General features: G+C 35.7%; 2 protein-coding genes across 51 annotated transcripts in view; one reads left to right on the top strand and one right to left on the bottom strand.

The window, feature by feature from the left end:
- Window positions 1-15,378, top strand: part of osa (trithorax group protein osa) — a 103,422-nt gene that overhangs the window by 55,113 nt on the left and 32,931 nt on the right. The window lies entirely within an intron of this gene.
- On the bottom strand, window positions 10,941-13,428 carry LOC148231207 (uncharacterized). The gene is made up of 2 exons (XM_088195448.1): window positions 13,204-13,428; window positions 10,941-11,090 (listed from the first exon to the last, which is right to left on the bottom strand). Exons 1-2 carry the CDS (start codon window positions 13,426-13,428, stop codon window positions 10,941-10,943), a joined length of 375 nt encoding a protein of 124 aa, XP_088051574.1.

Here is a 15,378-nt window from a genome sequence, read left to right as displayed (position 1 = left end):
GGAGTTGGAGTCGTGGAGTCGTGGTGTTTTGGCCGGAGTTGGAGTCGGAGTCGGAGTCGTGAAAAATGAGCGACACCGAGCATTTTTTAAATTATGAAATTTATGAATTTTTAATTGCGTAATAATGAACGTGTATAGCGTATGAATATTAAACGTGTAGAAAAACACCAAAAATACCTGATAAAATTAAACTTTTTTGAGTCGGAGTCGAAGTCGGAGTCGGAGTCGGAGTGGAGTCGTGTTGTTGGTAAATATCGGAATCGGAGTCGGAGTCGGAGTCGTGTTTTTTTTTAACGACTCCACAGCCCTGGTAATATATAATAATTTTGATATAATATTGTTTTTTTTTTTCAAAATTTATTTTATTAATAACAATATTTTTTTATTAGATTTCTTTCACATCTGTCATAACAATTAGTGTATAAAATGAAATAGTCGTAGAAGTTAAAAAATAACAAGAAATATGATCTTTTAATTGTTTTTCATTATTTTAACTGTTATTAAAATGGCTTATGTCAGTGAAAGGATTCTTACAAAACGCTTAATAAATTATACATCATTATTATTTAACCATATGAAATGCTTTACATATTGTAATTTGATTTTCAAGATATGAAATTCAGTAATCACAGTAGTAGTTAATAGCTATGATTCTTAGTTGTATTTGACAAGTATAGTTTCGCGTATAAATTAAAAACCATACACGGTTTGCTAAATTGCATTTTTTAAATTATTCTAACATACTTCTCGCGAAAGCAATCGTTTGAACTATTATAATCCGTTGATCGGTCCGCAAATATATTTTGTTTAACGAACCTGCGTATGGATACGGTAAGCGGCGCCCGTATTTTCGGAAATAACACGCCTAACGTTAAATGGGGTATGGTTATACCAATTTTAACGCGGGATAACCCGAGTAAACTTTTGGCATTTAACGACCGTGAAAACCTTAAAAATGAGCTAGTATCGAGTTTCCGCTCAACTCCGGCGCAGAATTTCGCGCTGTGACTATTGTCGTATTTTTTTACGATCACAATAATTAAAACGTACAGTTATCGACCGATTACATTGCGAAAATGTTGCCGTTTTGCGGATATTTGATGCATAAAACGTTTTCGTGTTTATGAAAAGCGTCTGGTGCAAGAGCGATTTGGCGCACGTGCTCGTCACTCGTCAATTTGACATTACGTGGGCGTGCAGAGGGTGGCGGTTGTGGGAGTGGACGGGGGTGGTGAACTTCAGGGAGTTTTATGGAGGTTACTAGAACCCGTTGATAAAAATTCAAGTTCAGTGAACCCACTGATATTGTGCTCGATAATATCGAAATGCATAGAGTTATATTATCTACAATATATTTCGATAAGGCTTATTCGATAAAATTGTATTGAAATATATTTATTATGAAAGGATGAAAATTTCTCACCTGTTTTAAACTTGTAGCAAAAAAATAATATTTGATTTCTAATTATATTTGCAATAAACGTTCGAAACCATCGATATTCCATTTACTTAGGAGTACTATGTAACAATATAACTCTTTGTTTAAAGCAGCGCACATTATAATAAGTAAATAGGAATTATAGTCGTTTGCTTTGAAAGTATGTATTATACATACCTTTACCAAACTATTCACGTCATAATAGAATATCTGTACCATAACAAATTAACTACGCGTTCCTTATCTTCAGAGTTGTGTTAGTTTTTTTTATTGTTATTGAATGACTGATTCATAAATAAACAATTAAGTGGCCGAGATACTACGATGATAATAATACTACTACTGCTGATTATTAAAATTCATTCATAATCATAATTCAGACATAATCGGATCGCCGTAATAACAATACCCGACGGGGTCATTAGTGGTGTCCTCCTCAAAAACGTGGGGCGTGAAAACCGTCGTTATTCTACGAACCGTCCCCTTTCACGATTCGACCTTCGACATGTCTATGTATACATACAACGTACAAGGTGTTATCGAAGTGTTTTATGAATGATTCACATTTAGGGAAACAACTCCTTTTGTGCGAGCGCAGACCAATTATTCGAGTATTATTATGTGTATGTTTAGTGGGAAAAGAAAGCTGGCATAGCGCCTTAAAACGATATCTAGACGAAAAGAGTTTCTTAAATATAACGACGGCGGAACAAGTGGAGCATTGTTATAAAGGGGATTAAAAGGTTTCTCTGTCGTAAACGATTTATTTTTATCTTCATTCATGGTTTTGTTTCGCATCGGTGTGGCAAACTTGTTTTTGTATGGGTTTCTTATCAACCTTTTGAGGGGTTTATGACTTCGCGTTATACGAACAACTTAATTATTTTTACATATTTATAACGCCGTACAATATTGGTTATATTAAATCGTTTATCTTTCTAAAAATAATCAGGAAGTCTTATATGTATATTACTAAAATAAAAACATGGTTGTAATCTCAATATCGAGCAGTTAGTTGGTGTATTTTTATTATTATTTTAGTATTGTGTATGTGATTATGCATACTGACAAATTTGAATCCTGGTTGTGATGAGCCGATAATAAAAAAATAGTTCCAATATTTGTCGCTTCGTAGTCTGACGTATCTCGTGTGCATGTTTTTTCTGCAAAGTTTCGCGTGTCAGGTCATTAGGTAAGAAGTTAATTAGTCTCAGGTAGGGGGGGGGGTCGAAGATGGAACTACGCCTTTGACCGCCCTAGTTATTAGTCGATCTTACTGCTTTCTGTCTAAGAGAATCTCCGAACTTGAATTCCGAATTCTGACTGTCATATCCTTGTATGTACATAGAAATTCTAGGGAGGTTTTTGACTCCATAGAAAAGGGTTCTGGTTTCACGGGATAACGGGACCGCAGTGCATAATAAAACCGCTTCTGAATGGTAATTTTCTATGAAATGCGTATCCCTTTTAAATACGGACGGTCTTTCATGATTGCGTGATTGCATTAGCACATCTGTAAGTGTTTTTATGCAATTATTTTTGCTCATTCTTAATGTTCGAATCGATGCAATGCTAATTGCGACTTTCGGTAAAGCCTTGTCGTTTGATAATTAAGTATTAGTACATCTTTAAAAGTTGGAAGCAATCATGCGTTATCTTATTTGCGTGGGACTTTGTGCAAGACGGTCTTTGTCGTAACGTTGATTGGCTTAATTGATTCGTATAAATTATATTTTATATTCATCTTTTAATTCTTATGCACTTACTATTTATGCAATCTCTGATTAACGTAAGATTATTTTTTATCGCATTAAAGTTCATCTCTTAGGCCCTGCAATATATTTGTCAATTATACAATTAATTGCGTTTGTAATAATATAAAGTGATTAGACGTCCTCATTGAACAAAAATTTCCGAAAATACTTTTTTTTGAGCTTCCGTAGCAATTTCTCCTTTTTTTTCAAAATAACATTTTTTTAGGCTCAATAGCAATTTGTCCTTTGTCCTCATCAAACAAAAATTTCCGAAGTGGACTTTTTGTTTTTATAGTCCTTCGATATTTTCAAAATCATGACCTTAAATAATATATTTTGCATAATCATATGCTACGAATATTAAAAGTTTTATTATAGCACATCGACATATTAAATTAACAATACTGGTGCATTTCCATTGCTTACAATTTAAAGTAACTATAATTAAGTTTAAGGAAAAGTACAGAAAAGCTTTTACAAATTAAAAAAAAAGAGATATTTTTGAGACCTATACAAAATAATAAATCTGTAGACCTGAAACTAATGACATTACAATAGGTTTAACTACATCAAAGCAATATGTGCTTAGGCATTTTATGTTTGTATTTGAATTTGGATTTGCATGGTCTCGCGAGACATTTTTATGGTAAGTTTAGTATAAAATGGTGTATTATAAAATGGTGTATTGTATGACATTATTTTGGAAAACTTTATAAGTTTATTAAAAATAGTATTACTCGCGTTACTCCACATTGAATTAAAGCAAGTTTGATTAATTGTTTATAGACTAAAATTTTATTTTTATAGTTAACGTGCTTTTTCTATAAAATATTGATTTTTATACTCCAAAATGAATTTTAGTCCAGAGTCCAAGTATTTAACGATCGCTATTCATTAAATTTTATCTCCTTGTTCACTCTTAATGGGTGCAGGCAAGGGTTGTCTACGATACCGGTAATACCGGTAGTAACGAATTTTTTTGTCAAATCCGTAAGTACGTTTTATTTGTTGAAAACGATATTTCTATGGCTTAGAACTACGTAAAAGAGACAACTCAGTAAGAGAAACAGATAAAATATAATGCTCATTGTAGGGGGATTAACTTAAGTAGTGTTATCGTCGTAGGATGTCAATGTAGAATAATATTTTGCAGTATTTACGTATTTTTTATTATATAATATTTACATAAACATTCATAACTTAAATTTAATAATTTTTACATAAGTAGAAATAGATAATATACGAAAGATAAATCTTTCGGAAACAATTATATGATAATAAATGTTAAATGTAGAAGGATTTAAATATTATTATATATATATAAATCTATTTTAGAATAAAATATGTTGCATTTAAAACAAACACATTTATAATTTTCTACGCACTCCTTTCTCATAAGGTTCTTTCGAATAATCGAATGTTGATCTAGCTAGCCCCTGGTATAAAAATTTAGTAGGCACCCAGAAGCGGTTGTTCAAAAACGACGTTTTTCTATACTTATTGTTCCAAAAAAATTAAGATTCACCAACCGTATTTTCAAAAATATTTTTCCGACCATGTAATAAATTAATGAATGTGAAGATATAAATAGGACAAAAAGGTTTTTTAATGGTTTTTATTAGTACCCGTAAACACGATAAAGGATCAGCGTATTAAGTATTTTTAGAAGTACCTGAATGTAAGGAAGATTGTTTAAAAGCTTCTTATTGCTTGAAATCCGAAATATGCATAACTAGTATATTTGCTCTCATAAATATCGGCAACTCAAGTCATAATTTGATTTGCTTGTTAATTATTTTTTAAGACTGGAATATCATCAGTATATATAATGAAGAGAAACCGCCTAATAAGTATACTTCCCTGCGGTACACCAGTTGGTATTTTACGCGGTATCGAAAATGTACTATTTAGCGAAATAACATAGCTTCGATTCTTCAGGTATGACCGTAAAATGTAGATAATTGTTCCGTATTTTAAAAGTTTACATATTAATCCGCCATGCCATACTGTATCAAAGGCCTTTTCTATATCTAGCAATAATACATAGGTACTTTTTTCATTATAAATTGGCAGTTTAGTTGATGCATAATCGAATGATGTTCACGGAAACTAAATAGTTCATGATTGGGTTTACTATTAAATGTTTTTAAATAATTTGCTGAAGCGTTATTTTGCTAATTTTGTTAAAAACAATCTCAGTTTCCATATTGGCAAGTTCAAAAACACACTGCTTGGATAATCAAATTACGCTCGGTTAATTGGCGTGTGGCGCGTTTTATGCATGCATCGCTACGTACGTCCCATCCATTCACGCCAACTATGCACTATTTGTATATGTGTCTACCTACGTTGCATACGTGCCTCCCCTACGGAAAAGCTCGGCTACGTAAACAAAAATATATTATGACATCAACATGATGAATGGGCGTCTCCGAGGAAAGGCCGACCGACCTACCCTCGCTCTCTCGCCCCCTATCGGTCGTTTTCTTTTCGGCGATTTTCCTCGGCGCTTCGCCTTATTTAAAACTCGGCCCGACGCGACGTTTATTTAATTACACGTATTATTTTACGTGTATTTATATTATACCTACGTATGTATGCGCGAACTCGGTTCGAAGACAATTTATCATCGCGCGCGCAAGAGAGAGGATACAGCAGCCTGCAGGGAGAGGACGGCGTTGTTTTTCGCGGAAAAACTAGATCGATGCCTCGCCTCGTCGTCGTCGTCGTCGTCGTAGTCGTAGTAGTCCGGCGCTTCCCTTTCTCTCGCGAGCGGTCGCCTCTCTGTCTTCGGCCGTCTCTGTCTTCCGACACAGTCGCACTCGGCGTTCTAGCCGGTTCGCTCGGCCCTCTAGGTCTCGTGCCTGATCGTTCGCGCCGCCCTCTCCGCGCTGAGTTTTCCTCGGATTTTCGCGCAATGTACGCCGGCGCCGACGGTACGCAAATTTCCCTCGGATAAACCTCCCCTCGCACGCGCAGAAACATTAGGAACCCTTCACACACAAAATATAAATCATGATATAAAGCGATAAATTTACAATTTCGCTATACGCGCAAGCCTTTGTGTCGAAACCCCCCCGGTCGGAAGTGTTTAGCCGGCCATCTTCCCACCTTCTCCCTCACTCCCCCTGTATATCTATATACTATACGTATATAACTGACCGCCCATCCGACGTCGTAAAGTCGGCTTCGACTTTATTCTCCGCTCGTTCTTCCGCCTCGCTACACCCCCTTCCTTGTCTTTTCAAACAAACTTTTTTTATTATATGTATTTATATATATATATACATAAATATATAAAGGCGCGTGCACATGACACGATACGTAATCTGACGGCTCGTCGCATCGAAAAATTATCAGTGAATTGGGTAGTGGAAGGGGGCGGATAGTAAAAAGAGCTTTCCGTCTTTCGTCTCTTCTTGAGCATTCCACAGGTGCCTTATTTCACAATTCAGTTTTACTACCCCCTTTACATCCATCCGCTTTGTATGTGTGTAGAGTAGCGCTTTTGTAAGCGCCCACTTTGTGTACATTATGCGCGCGATTTATGTCGTTCGACACTATAAAATTATTTTTATAGAGAATGTTTTAGTAAATCTTCTTGCATTACATGATCTATTGATTTTGAGGAAAGATTTAGTCATTCTTTCAGTTGTCGCACTACACGGATTATGATGTCTCCGATACATAAACATTATATTTCAATAATGTTATATCGAAGGCAAAATTATTGTATAATAATGTTTGAATCACGTACAATAAGTGATGTTCTTTGCGTCTCGTATATGGACCAGTGTTGACGCGAAGAGGGAAGCGTCTGCTACCTCAGTCAATGCTTCGGGTGACCTCTCGTGTAACTGATGAATGTTTCCATTGATGCGAGTGATATACACTTAGTCGAGATGAAAGAGGTCGCTTTTGTGTGGTATTAGATTTGTTGTATTTCTTATACGAATTATTGATGTGATCCTTGAAACTTTAACAGGTAAAAATATGGCAACAAATCACTTATCATTCCACTCTCGGCATTGTGTAAAAACACCGAACGGCTTGTTGATGGTCCATTTGCGGATGTTAAACCCTTAGAATCTTCGATCGTCATGTCCGTGAGCTTAATAAAAATGCATTTGTTAGCGAGTCGTAAAGATTTATTGCGCTTTTAATCAGGTGATTCCTACAGGTTGATAATTTTATATATACCTAGTAGTGTTTCACCGAAAATAAGACCCGGTCTTATTTTAATATGCATTAAGTACGTATTATTTTATATGTACAATAAACAAAAATTATTTGTATATAACAATAATTTTATTACAGTACAACAATCTATATTTATGTCATGTTTCGGCCTGATTTTTTTGCAACTCCATTTCCAGTAGAATCATTGATCCAAATCTCTCATGTCCAGCAATAGAGCTCTCTCCTTAAAGGGGTACTTATTGTCCAAATAGCCTGCTCCGTAATGCATTGGCAACACAACTGTCAGTGATATTATCCCATGAATTCTTCAGCCACTTCGCGACCTCTTGTAGGCCAAGCTATACAAAGTTTCCACGTTGATTCCTCTCCATTCTATTTTAAATGTATTTATTGCTTATTCATGTCTTTAGCGCGATGAGTACTGGCTGAACCCCAGATTAGCAAACCTCTAATTACTATTATATTATTTAAAGATGTCGATTATGGGCACATATTCTTGGATCTTTTAAGAGCATTAAGTAGATCGATTTTGTGGATATGGACTTTTCGTGGAAGCTGCTGCTAACTGCTTTGCGTCGGAAAGTGCCATATCGTTTTAATTTTCAGATCTGTATTGCCAGTGGATTTTTTTTTATTAGAGCTAGAGACTTACACTAATGATCAACGGAATTAGAAATTCTCTCTACATTTCAATGAGGTCGGAACAGGGTAACCCAGAGGCCGCAGGTTCTAGCCACGGTAGCAGACTCTAATTTTTATTTATAAAAATGCGATAATAATCTACCGGCCTTAGCTGTGCAAAGTGACATATATTGAATATAATACACTTAATAATTTATAAAAATATATATAGATGTCACCGATTCTCAGACTGAAAAATCTAGTGGTTTTAATACTTACTTGTTCATTATATCTGATTGAATTACCCAATTCGTACCGATTTATCCCACGGTAACGCTTGTCAGGTTATAATAGGATATTTAAAAAATGCGCAAAGTCTTCTATGATGTTATAAAGGAACGCGTTTCACTTCGATAATCCATCATTGATTTGCGTCCATTGTAACAATTTTCGTAGCAATCCGTAATTTGGAACTCTAAGGTCAAATATTCTCTCATTGTGTATAGAGAAAACACAGAAAATAGTTCAGAGTTCGGTTTTTACCCTTAACTTTAAATGAGCTTTAGGTTATGATTCGCTGTAAGTATGCTGTGCATAATTTTTCTATTCCATAGAAATTTCAATTTGGGTTCCGGAACATTCTAGAGCATGGTTTTCCAAACTATGTTCCGCGGAACACTAGTGTTCCGCGAATCCAAAATATGTGTTCCATGGAGCCTAAATAGATATTTCACAAAAATTTGGAGTAAATTAAAAGAATGAACATATTCTACTTCATAATGAAGGCGAAGATTTTAGTACCTAGAAGTTGGGTACAGCAAAATAAGCCAAGTGTTCCGCCAAAATTTTCGGATTTGCGAAGTGTTCCGTCGCTCAAAAAGTTTGGGAAACCCTGTTCTAGAGCAACGCGTTCAAAGCAATTCATGCCGGTTTCGGGCAGGACATGCTTATGGCAGTTGCCACCCAAATTCTTAATACGCTGATATTGTAGCTATGAGATGCACTGAAAGTAAATTGCTAAATCATGATTCTTGTATTTAAAACTTTCCCTTATGGTGCAAAAAATCTGTGTTCCCTTGATGTACACTCAGTGTACATGTATAAAACGAATAATTTATAATTAAAAAAAGCACGGATATTCTTATGAAATTATATTAATAGACTAAATTCATTATCATTTATTATGTATAATATAAATGCAGACATTACACGTACTAGATAATTATTTGCAAAAATAATGTTGAAAAATCAAGTTGTAAACCTCTGTACGCGAACATCACTCCTGTGCGACGCAAAAAATCCGACTGGTTATATTTATATTTTTGCAAATAAGATATTCGCATTAAATGTGACATGTTCACTCAGTGTACATCACAGTAAAGAAAAGTTTAATAAATTAATTATGCCTTATTAGTAGTAAACTTAAATTAAAGTGAGTGACTTGGCAAAAACTCACATTAGTCATTAATATCTACCAATACGTACTAAGCTCCTAGCATAAATGTTTTTATATTAATTACATTAATATCTCTTCATACAGTTTATATAGTCTAATAAAAATGCTTTTTTTTTATCAAACATTCAAACTTTTGCTAACTTTTGTTGTATAATAAATAATTTTATATAATATTCGTATCTAAACTGGTTAAAGTAGGTAATTATAATTTTTTACTGAAATATTGTCATCTGACATTCAAGACTTAACTATTCCATTGGTGTATTAACGTGATAAAATCTTCGTCCGATGTGCTGGAAAATGATTCGCTTTAATCCGACGATTTCCACTCGAAGCGTTCAAGCGAACAGTTGATGAGGGATAAATTCCGAAACGAGTTTTTGCTTCGCTCACCTTGGTGCGTTTGTCAGACGACTAGCGTTGGTTGTTGTCATTTTGCAATAAAGCGTGTATTTTATCGATCGTCGTCGAACCGACACGTGCAATAATGGCTCCAGCTGTTTGACAGTGAAAATCGAATACAAGTATATTTGGCACGTGATTTTGCGACACGCTTGATATCTAACGCCGAGTTTGTTTTGAACGAGGAACGGAGCTAGAGGGATGGGGTGGTTTATGTATGTAAAAACACCACGGAGTTATTTTTAGCATTGCCAAATATTTGCAGATCTCGTTCGCGTGTTTTTCTTATTGGAGTTTTTCTTTCGGCGTACCAGTGGCGGTCAGTCGGGTGTTGGGCGTGCTTTTGTGTATTTGTATGAATTACGCATTACGCTCGGCCGGCAGGTAATTCCGTCGGCCATTAGGCCCCGCTTTATAATCCACGTGTATTTAATTACACCTTAATTGACGGTACACCTTGCCCCCTCTGCGAGCTCGCTAACGACCGCAAATGTCCATTTTTTGCTCGTAACCGCTCGCCGGTTAAGTGCATCCGCGCGCTGTTCAAGCTGCTCATTTTTGCATTAATGCACGTTGGACGTGTAGGACGTAAGAGTGAATGGATGTATGTGACGCATTTTTATGTTCGATTAGAACGAGTTTTTATCTCGGTTTTATGCGTAATGTTCGTATAAAGAAGAGGTGTTGTGGTCGTTAAATTTTGTGTTGACAATTTATCAAGCGTCTTCCTATGATTTTTTCATAAATCGTGAGTCATTATTTTTATATAAACGCTGGAGAAAAATATCTACATTTATTATAAACAAATAATCAGTAGTTATGAGCGTTATGTGACGCGGCTAACCTAGGGATTGCAAATTTTGACGAAATAAAAAAATTCGGAATTCCAAAAAATTAAAGTTATTTTTTGGTCATACTAAAAATAAAAATAACAGCTTATTTAAGATAATTAATTCTTTATTATTTATTCTATAAAAAAATATATTAAAATAACATAGAAAATAATGATTGTATAAAATTTCAATTAGTACATAAAATAAAAATTTTGGTATTCCATTTTATAATATTATTAAATTAAATTGTTGTTTTGTTGTCGAAAATATGATTTGAGGAAGCAGAGATTACTTAAAGCCGCGTCCCCTAGTCTCAATCGAACTTTTGTACAAAAGTTGCTTGCAATTGAGAACGCTCGTTCGGACTCCACGCTCGTTGGTGGAATCAAAAATTAGTATATGCCTAAACTACACTCTCTGGAAGTTGTTCGAACTGAAGTCGGCCGAGACCTTCGACTTCGAGTAAGCGACCACACTGCCACAAATTTCATATGCAATTTTTAAATTGTCATTTTATTAAGTTTGTGTGGGCACTCACCAATACAATATCAGTGAAAACTTTTCGGTCGTAAATATTTAATTTACGCAAAATCTTTGTCGGCTTTTGCGAAATGCCATAAGGCATAAAAATGATACTTCAGAATACGAACACCACATCTGTGACTATCCTAGAATTTGTCGCCATCGATTTTAAATAAGAATTCGTTATGGAGTGACATTTATGTAAACCGATCTAGGAAAATACATAAGGATATTCGAAACCATTTTTTTTTAACAAAATCAAGTACCATTTATTATTTTTTAATTATTTAATTTTATATGAAAAAATATATAATAACGATATCTGTTAGAAGAATATACTATCAAAAATATAATTAATCCCTTTTGGTGCCCTAAAATATTCAAAGATGTCAGTGTAAGGCCGGTTTCACACGTGCCGGATGGATTCACCCGGCACCGGGCCGGCGCCGTTTACAAAGCTTTCACACGTAGCCGGTCTCTGGCCGGTTTCTGGCCGGTTTCTTCCCAACCCGACCTATACCCCGTCAACTGGTGCCAGTAATTTAGGATTAACGGCTTCACATAAGTCCTTCCACACATTTCGCGTTATTTTTTTATTTTTGTATGTATTCTACTAAAATAATTAAAAGAGATTACATTAATATAATTAAAATTTCGAGGTCTATTTCTTCCGCTATTGCCTAAACACGAGGAATATATATTATATTTTATTACAAGATACCACAATCACTGTCAACGGCCCGGTTCATGTTTGAGTTTTACCCCCACCACACTCAACTCGGTACCCGGCGCCGGACAGTTTAGTGAGCGCGGCCGGCGACAACCCGGCAGTCAGCGTCGGGCCGGCGCCGGGTAGATTTGTCCGGCACGTCTGAAATGATAGGTACTAGCCCATACAACACCATCCCCACTACACGGCGCCGGCCCGGTGCCACCCGGCACGTGTGAAACCGGCCTAAGAGTCTGTTTAAGTCCCCGATAAGCATGTGATATTATAACTTGACCACGTGACTGCGATGCAGCGCTCTACGTGCATGTTGAACCGAGTTACTCGTTCTATCTCAGTTTACGAAAAACCATATCATTATCTCTCTCACTGTTGTCACTTAACACGCGAGAGAGCGAAAGGGGAAGTATCTCACCGCTAGCGCTCGAAAGAGCAGCTCCGACTTCGGTTCCTTTGCCGACAATGTTCGGAAGCGCTCGAAGCTGGCCAAGTCAACTGAATTACCCCCACTTTACCTCCCGTTCTCGGTAACCTCGGACAACTTCCGAGAGATTTTAGAGCGGGCAGAACCGAACTCGACCGAAGTAACCCACTATATTCTCCGTCCTTGGCCAACCTTGGCCAACTTCTAGATAGTGTAGTGCAGGCATAAAATGTTTCCTCGCACGCCATTCTCTTCGAAGAATTTCATTTCGTATTTGATTTTTAGAATTAAGCTATGATTTGATGTTTGTCGAGTTGGCCTGGACGGTATGATGGACGACAAATTACACTGAATTTTGTTCTCCAATTTTTGCATCAATGATCGGGACTGCGAATAGTGATTAGTTGTTTCTTCAAAAATCTTTTCTTCTAAATCATCTGATTCCGAGTTGTCAGCTACGGAAGCTTTCATATTTGTATCGAATATTAATCTTATTGCAAAGCTTTCAATAACTTGAGCTATCGCATTTTTTGTTGGTCTAATGAACGATTTATGAATCTCACTTTTTCCACCGTTATGTAAATATTGCAGAGTTCCAGACACATTTGATCGTCTTTTGCTTATTTGATCTTCTAAGTTGTGCTTCAAATTTAATGAGAGCTCATCAAATCTCGCATTCTCAAGCATAAAAGATAATGCCGCATCAGCTGAGAGAAGATTGGTCAACAGTAAGCTCCACTGGGAGAAGTGCAGATATAATAATCGACAAAATTTCAGCATCTTGAATAACAATATTAGATGCGGTGTCAATCAATGCTTTTCTAACACAGTTTCTTGGCTGGTTAAATCTTTCAAGCATTTGGACTAGGCTATTCCACCTAGTTCTGATATCCATAATAAGTTTAAATTCTTTTCCAAGTTCTTGTTTCGCGTATATTTGAAGAATATCATTCGATTTTCTCGAAAAACGGAATATCTTTACAATTGAACTAACTTTTTTTGATAAGAAAACAAAATCTAAATTCTTCAGTCTCAACATACACAGCTTCATTTTTAATTTATTCAATCAAACCATTTTGTTTGCCGGCCGAGGGTATCGGTTTCTTTCATTAAGGCGTTATCTCTCTTTACATTACTTATTGTTCTGCCTTCTGCGATTACTCGTTGTGTAACCGTTAGTCTCTGATCGTAATAATATTTTATTTGTAAATATTTTATATATTTATAATTCAGAATTCTAAATTATATTAATGAGAACGAGTCGTATATGCAATCCTTAAGTCCATATTTGTCCTTACATATAAACTAGCTTTCATTCATACCCTACTTTGCCTATGTTTTTTTTTACCAGTTATATTATATATAATAGTATTCTTCAATATTGCCACATAAAATTGACTACGAGAGAAGCAAGTCAATTCGAGTTATATTAGCGACTGTCGATTTATGTATTGCTAATGTGGTTGCAAGGTGAATTAGTAATTGCTTAATACGAAAAGGCAAATCGTTAAGAATCAATGGGATTCCTAAGACACGTTCAAAGTCTTTACAATCAAAAACGTTACATTGCACAGTTTTAATATATTATATCAAAATCATTCACAGAGTCAATTGTGACAAATGTGCTACAACTGGCATCAGTGTTCCGTTCGTGAGATTTTAATGTGATAGACACAATAATGAACTTAAAGAATTATAGTAGATATATTCAGTGTATTATATGTATATTTTAGGTGAATCACTAGTATATTATGTTCTTGGACTTGTATTGCAATAAAAAATAACTTTAATCCCATCAATGAAAATAATTAATCGGCATGTGTTGTGTCAACGAAATAATAGTTTAATAATCTATAAAACGTGTTTTTTATACGTATGTATCATTATAAAATTAGCAAAAAAGGACAATTCAAAAGAGCAATATTTGTGCATTACTGTTGGACAGATTAATTAAACCTTATGAAACTGAAATCCGAAGGTTTACCATACATGAATGTACAAACAAATCATTGTATGGAACAAAGTATTTATTTAAATGCACAAATCTTTTAAAATAATTCCCTGCTAAATCGCACCCATAGCAAAACCACATTACTTTGTTATATGTGAATATGCTTATATATAATTGTGTAAATCAATATATGTGTGTGTGCCACGGCTGTGTAATGACATAACTCTTCGTAATAGTGGACAAAGCGGTTAATCGGTTATAATCAGATTATAGAACAGCAAAGAGATTTTGGTTCGTGGATCTGATCACAGATGATTAGAGCGATTTTACCTGTCATGAACTCGTGACGAATTCTAGAGATCATTACTAATTCGATACAGACCTTTTTTATATAATAAAAACCCCATGGTCGTTTCGGACTTCTTAACAGGTTCGTCGGAACAGGTCGGAAGTGCGCGTCCTTGACGGGCGAATTCCCACAGGTTGTACGTATTATGTATGTTTGTGTGTGTGAAAGAGAATGTATGTATGTGCATGCCGGGTTGGACAAGTTCACACCATTGTTTACAAACAGGATCTCCCCTTTTACCTCCTCCCGCGAATCCACCTTTTGAGGGTGTATATATGTGTGTGTATGTATGTGAGTTTGTGCAAAGGTACGTCACACCGCCGTCATGAATAAGTCGGGGCACGTTTAACAGCCCTTTTATGTAACGGCCGTTCGCCGTTGTTCCCTAACCGCTTTGTTGTTCTGTCAACTGCCCCAGATATAATAATAAGGCAGCGTCTTAAATGGACCAGTCAACGACATTCGGCACAATTGTAGCGGAATTCAACGGGACCCCGTTCGTTTTGTGTGTCGGACGGGAGTCCCGTTATTCGGCGTGTTATGGTTTTTTAACTACTTTTATTCACTTTTACACTTCATTCGCTTTTGTTTCGTATGGAATAGACCGACTGTTATTGAACGAGTCATTATGAATCGCGTTTTATTACATTAGTCATATTGCGGCATAAAAATACGATAATCCTGCAAGTGCGTCAAGTATA

This window comes from Plectrocnemia conspersa, unplaced genomic scaffold (assembly GCF_051122295.1).
Source record: "Plectrocnemia conspersa isolate PC_06_02 unplaced genomic scaffold, ASM5112229v1 ptg000010l, whole genome shotgun sequence".
NCBI classification, from domain to species: Eukaryota; Metazoa; Arthropoda; class Insecta; order Trichoptera; family Polycentropodidae; genus Plectrocnemia; species Plectrocnemia conspersa.
Note: the sequence above shows the minus strand (reverse complement) of the source record. Positions and strands in the feature narration are given on the sequence as shown.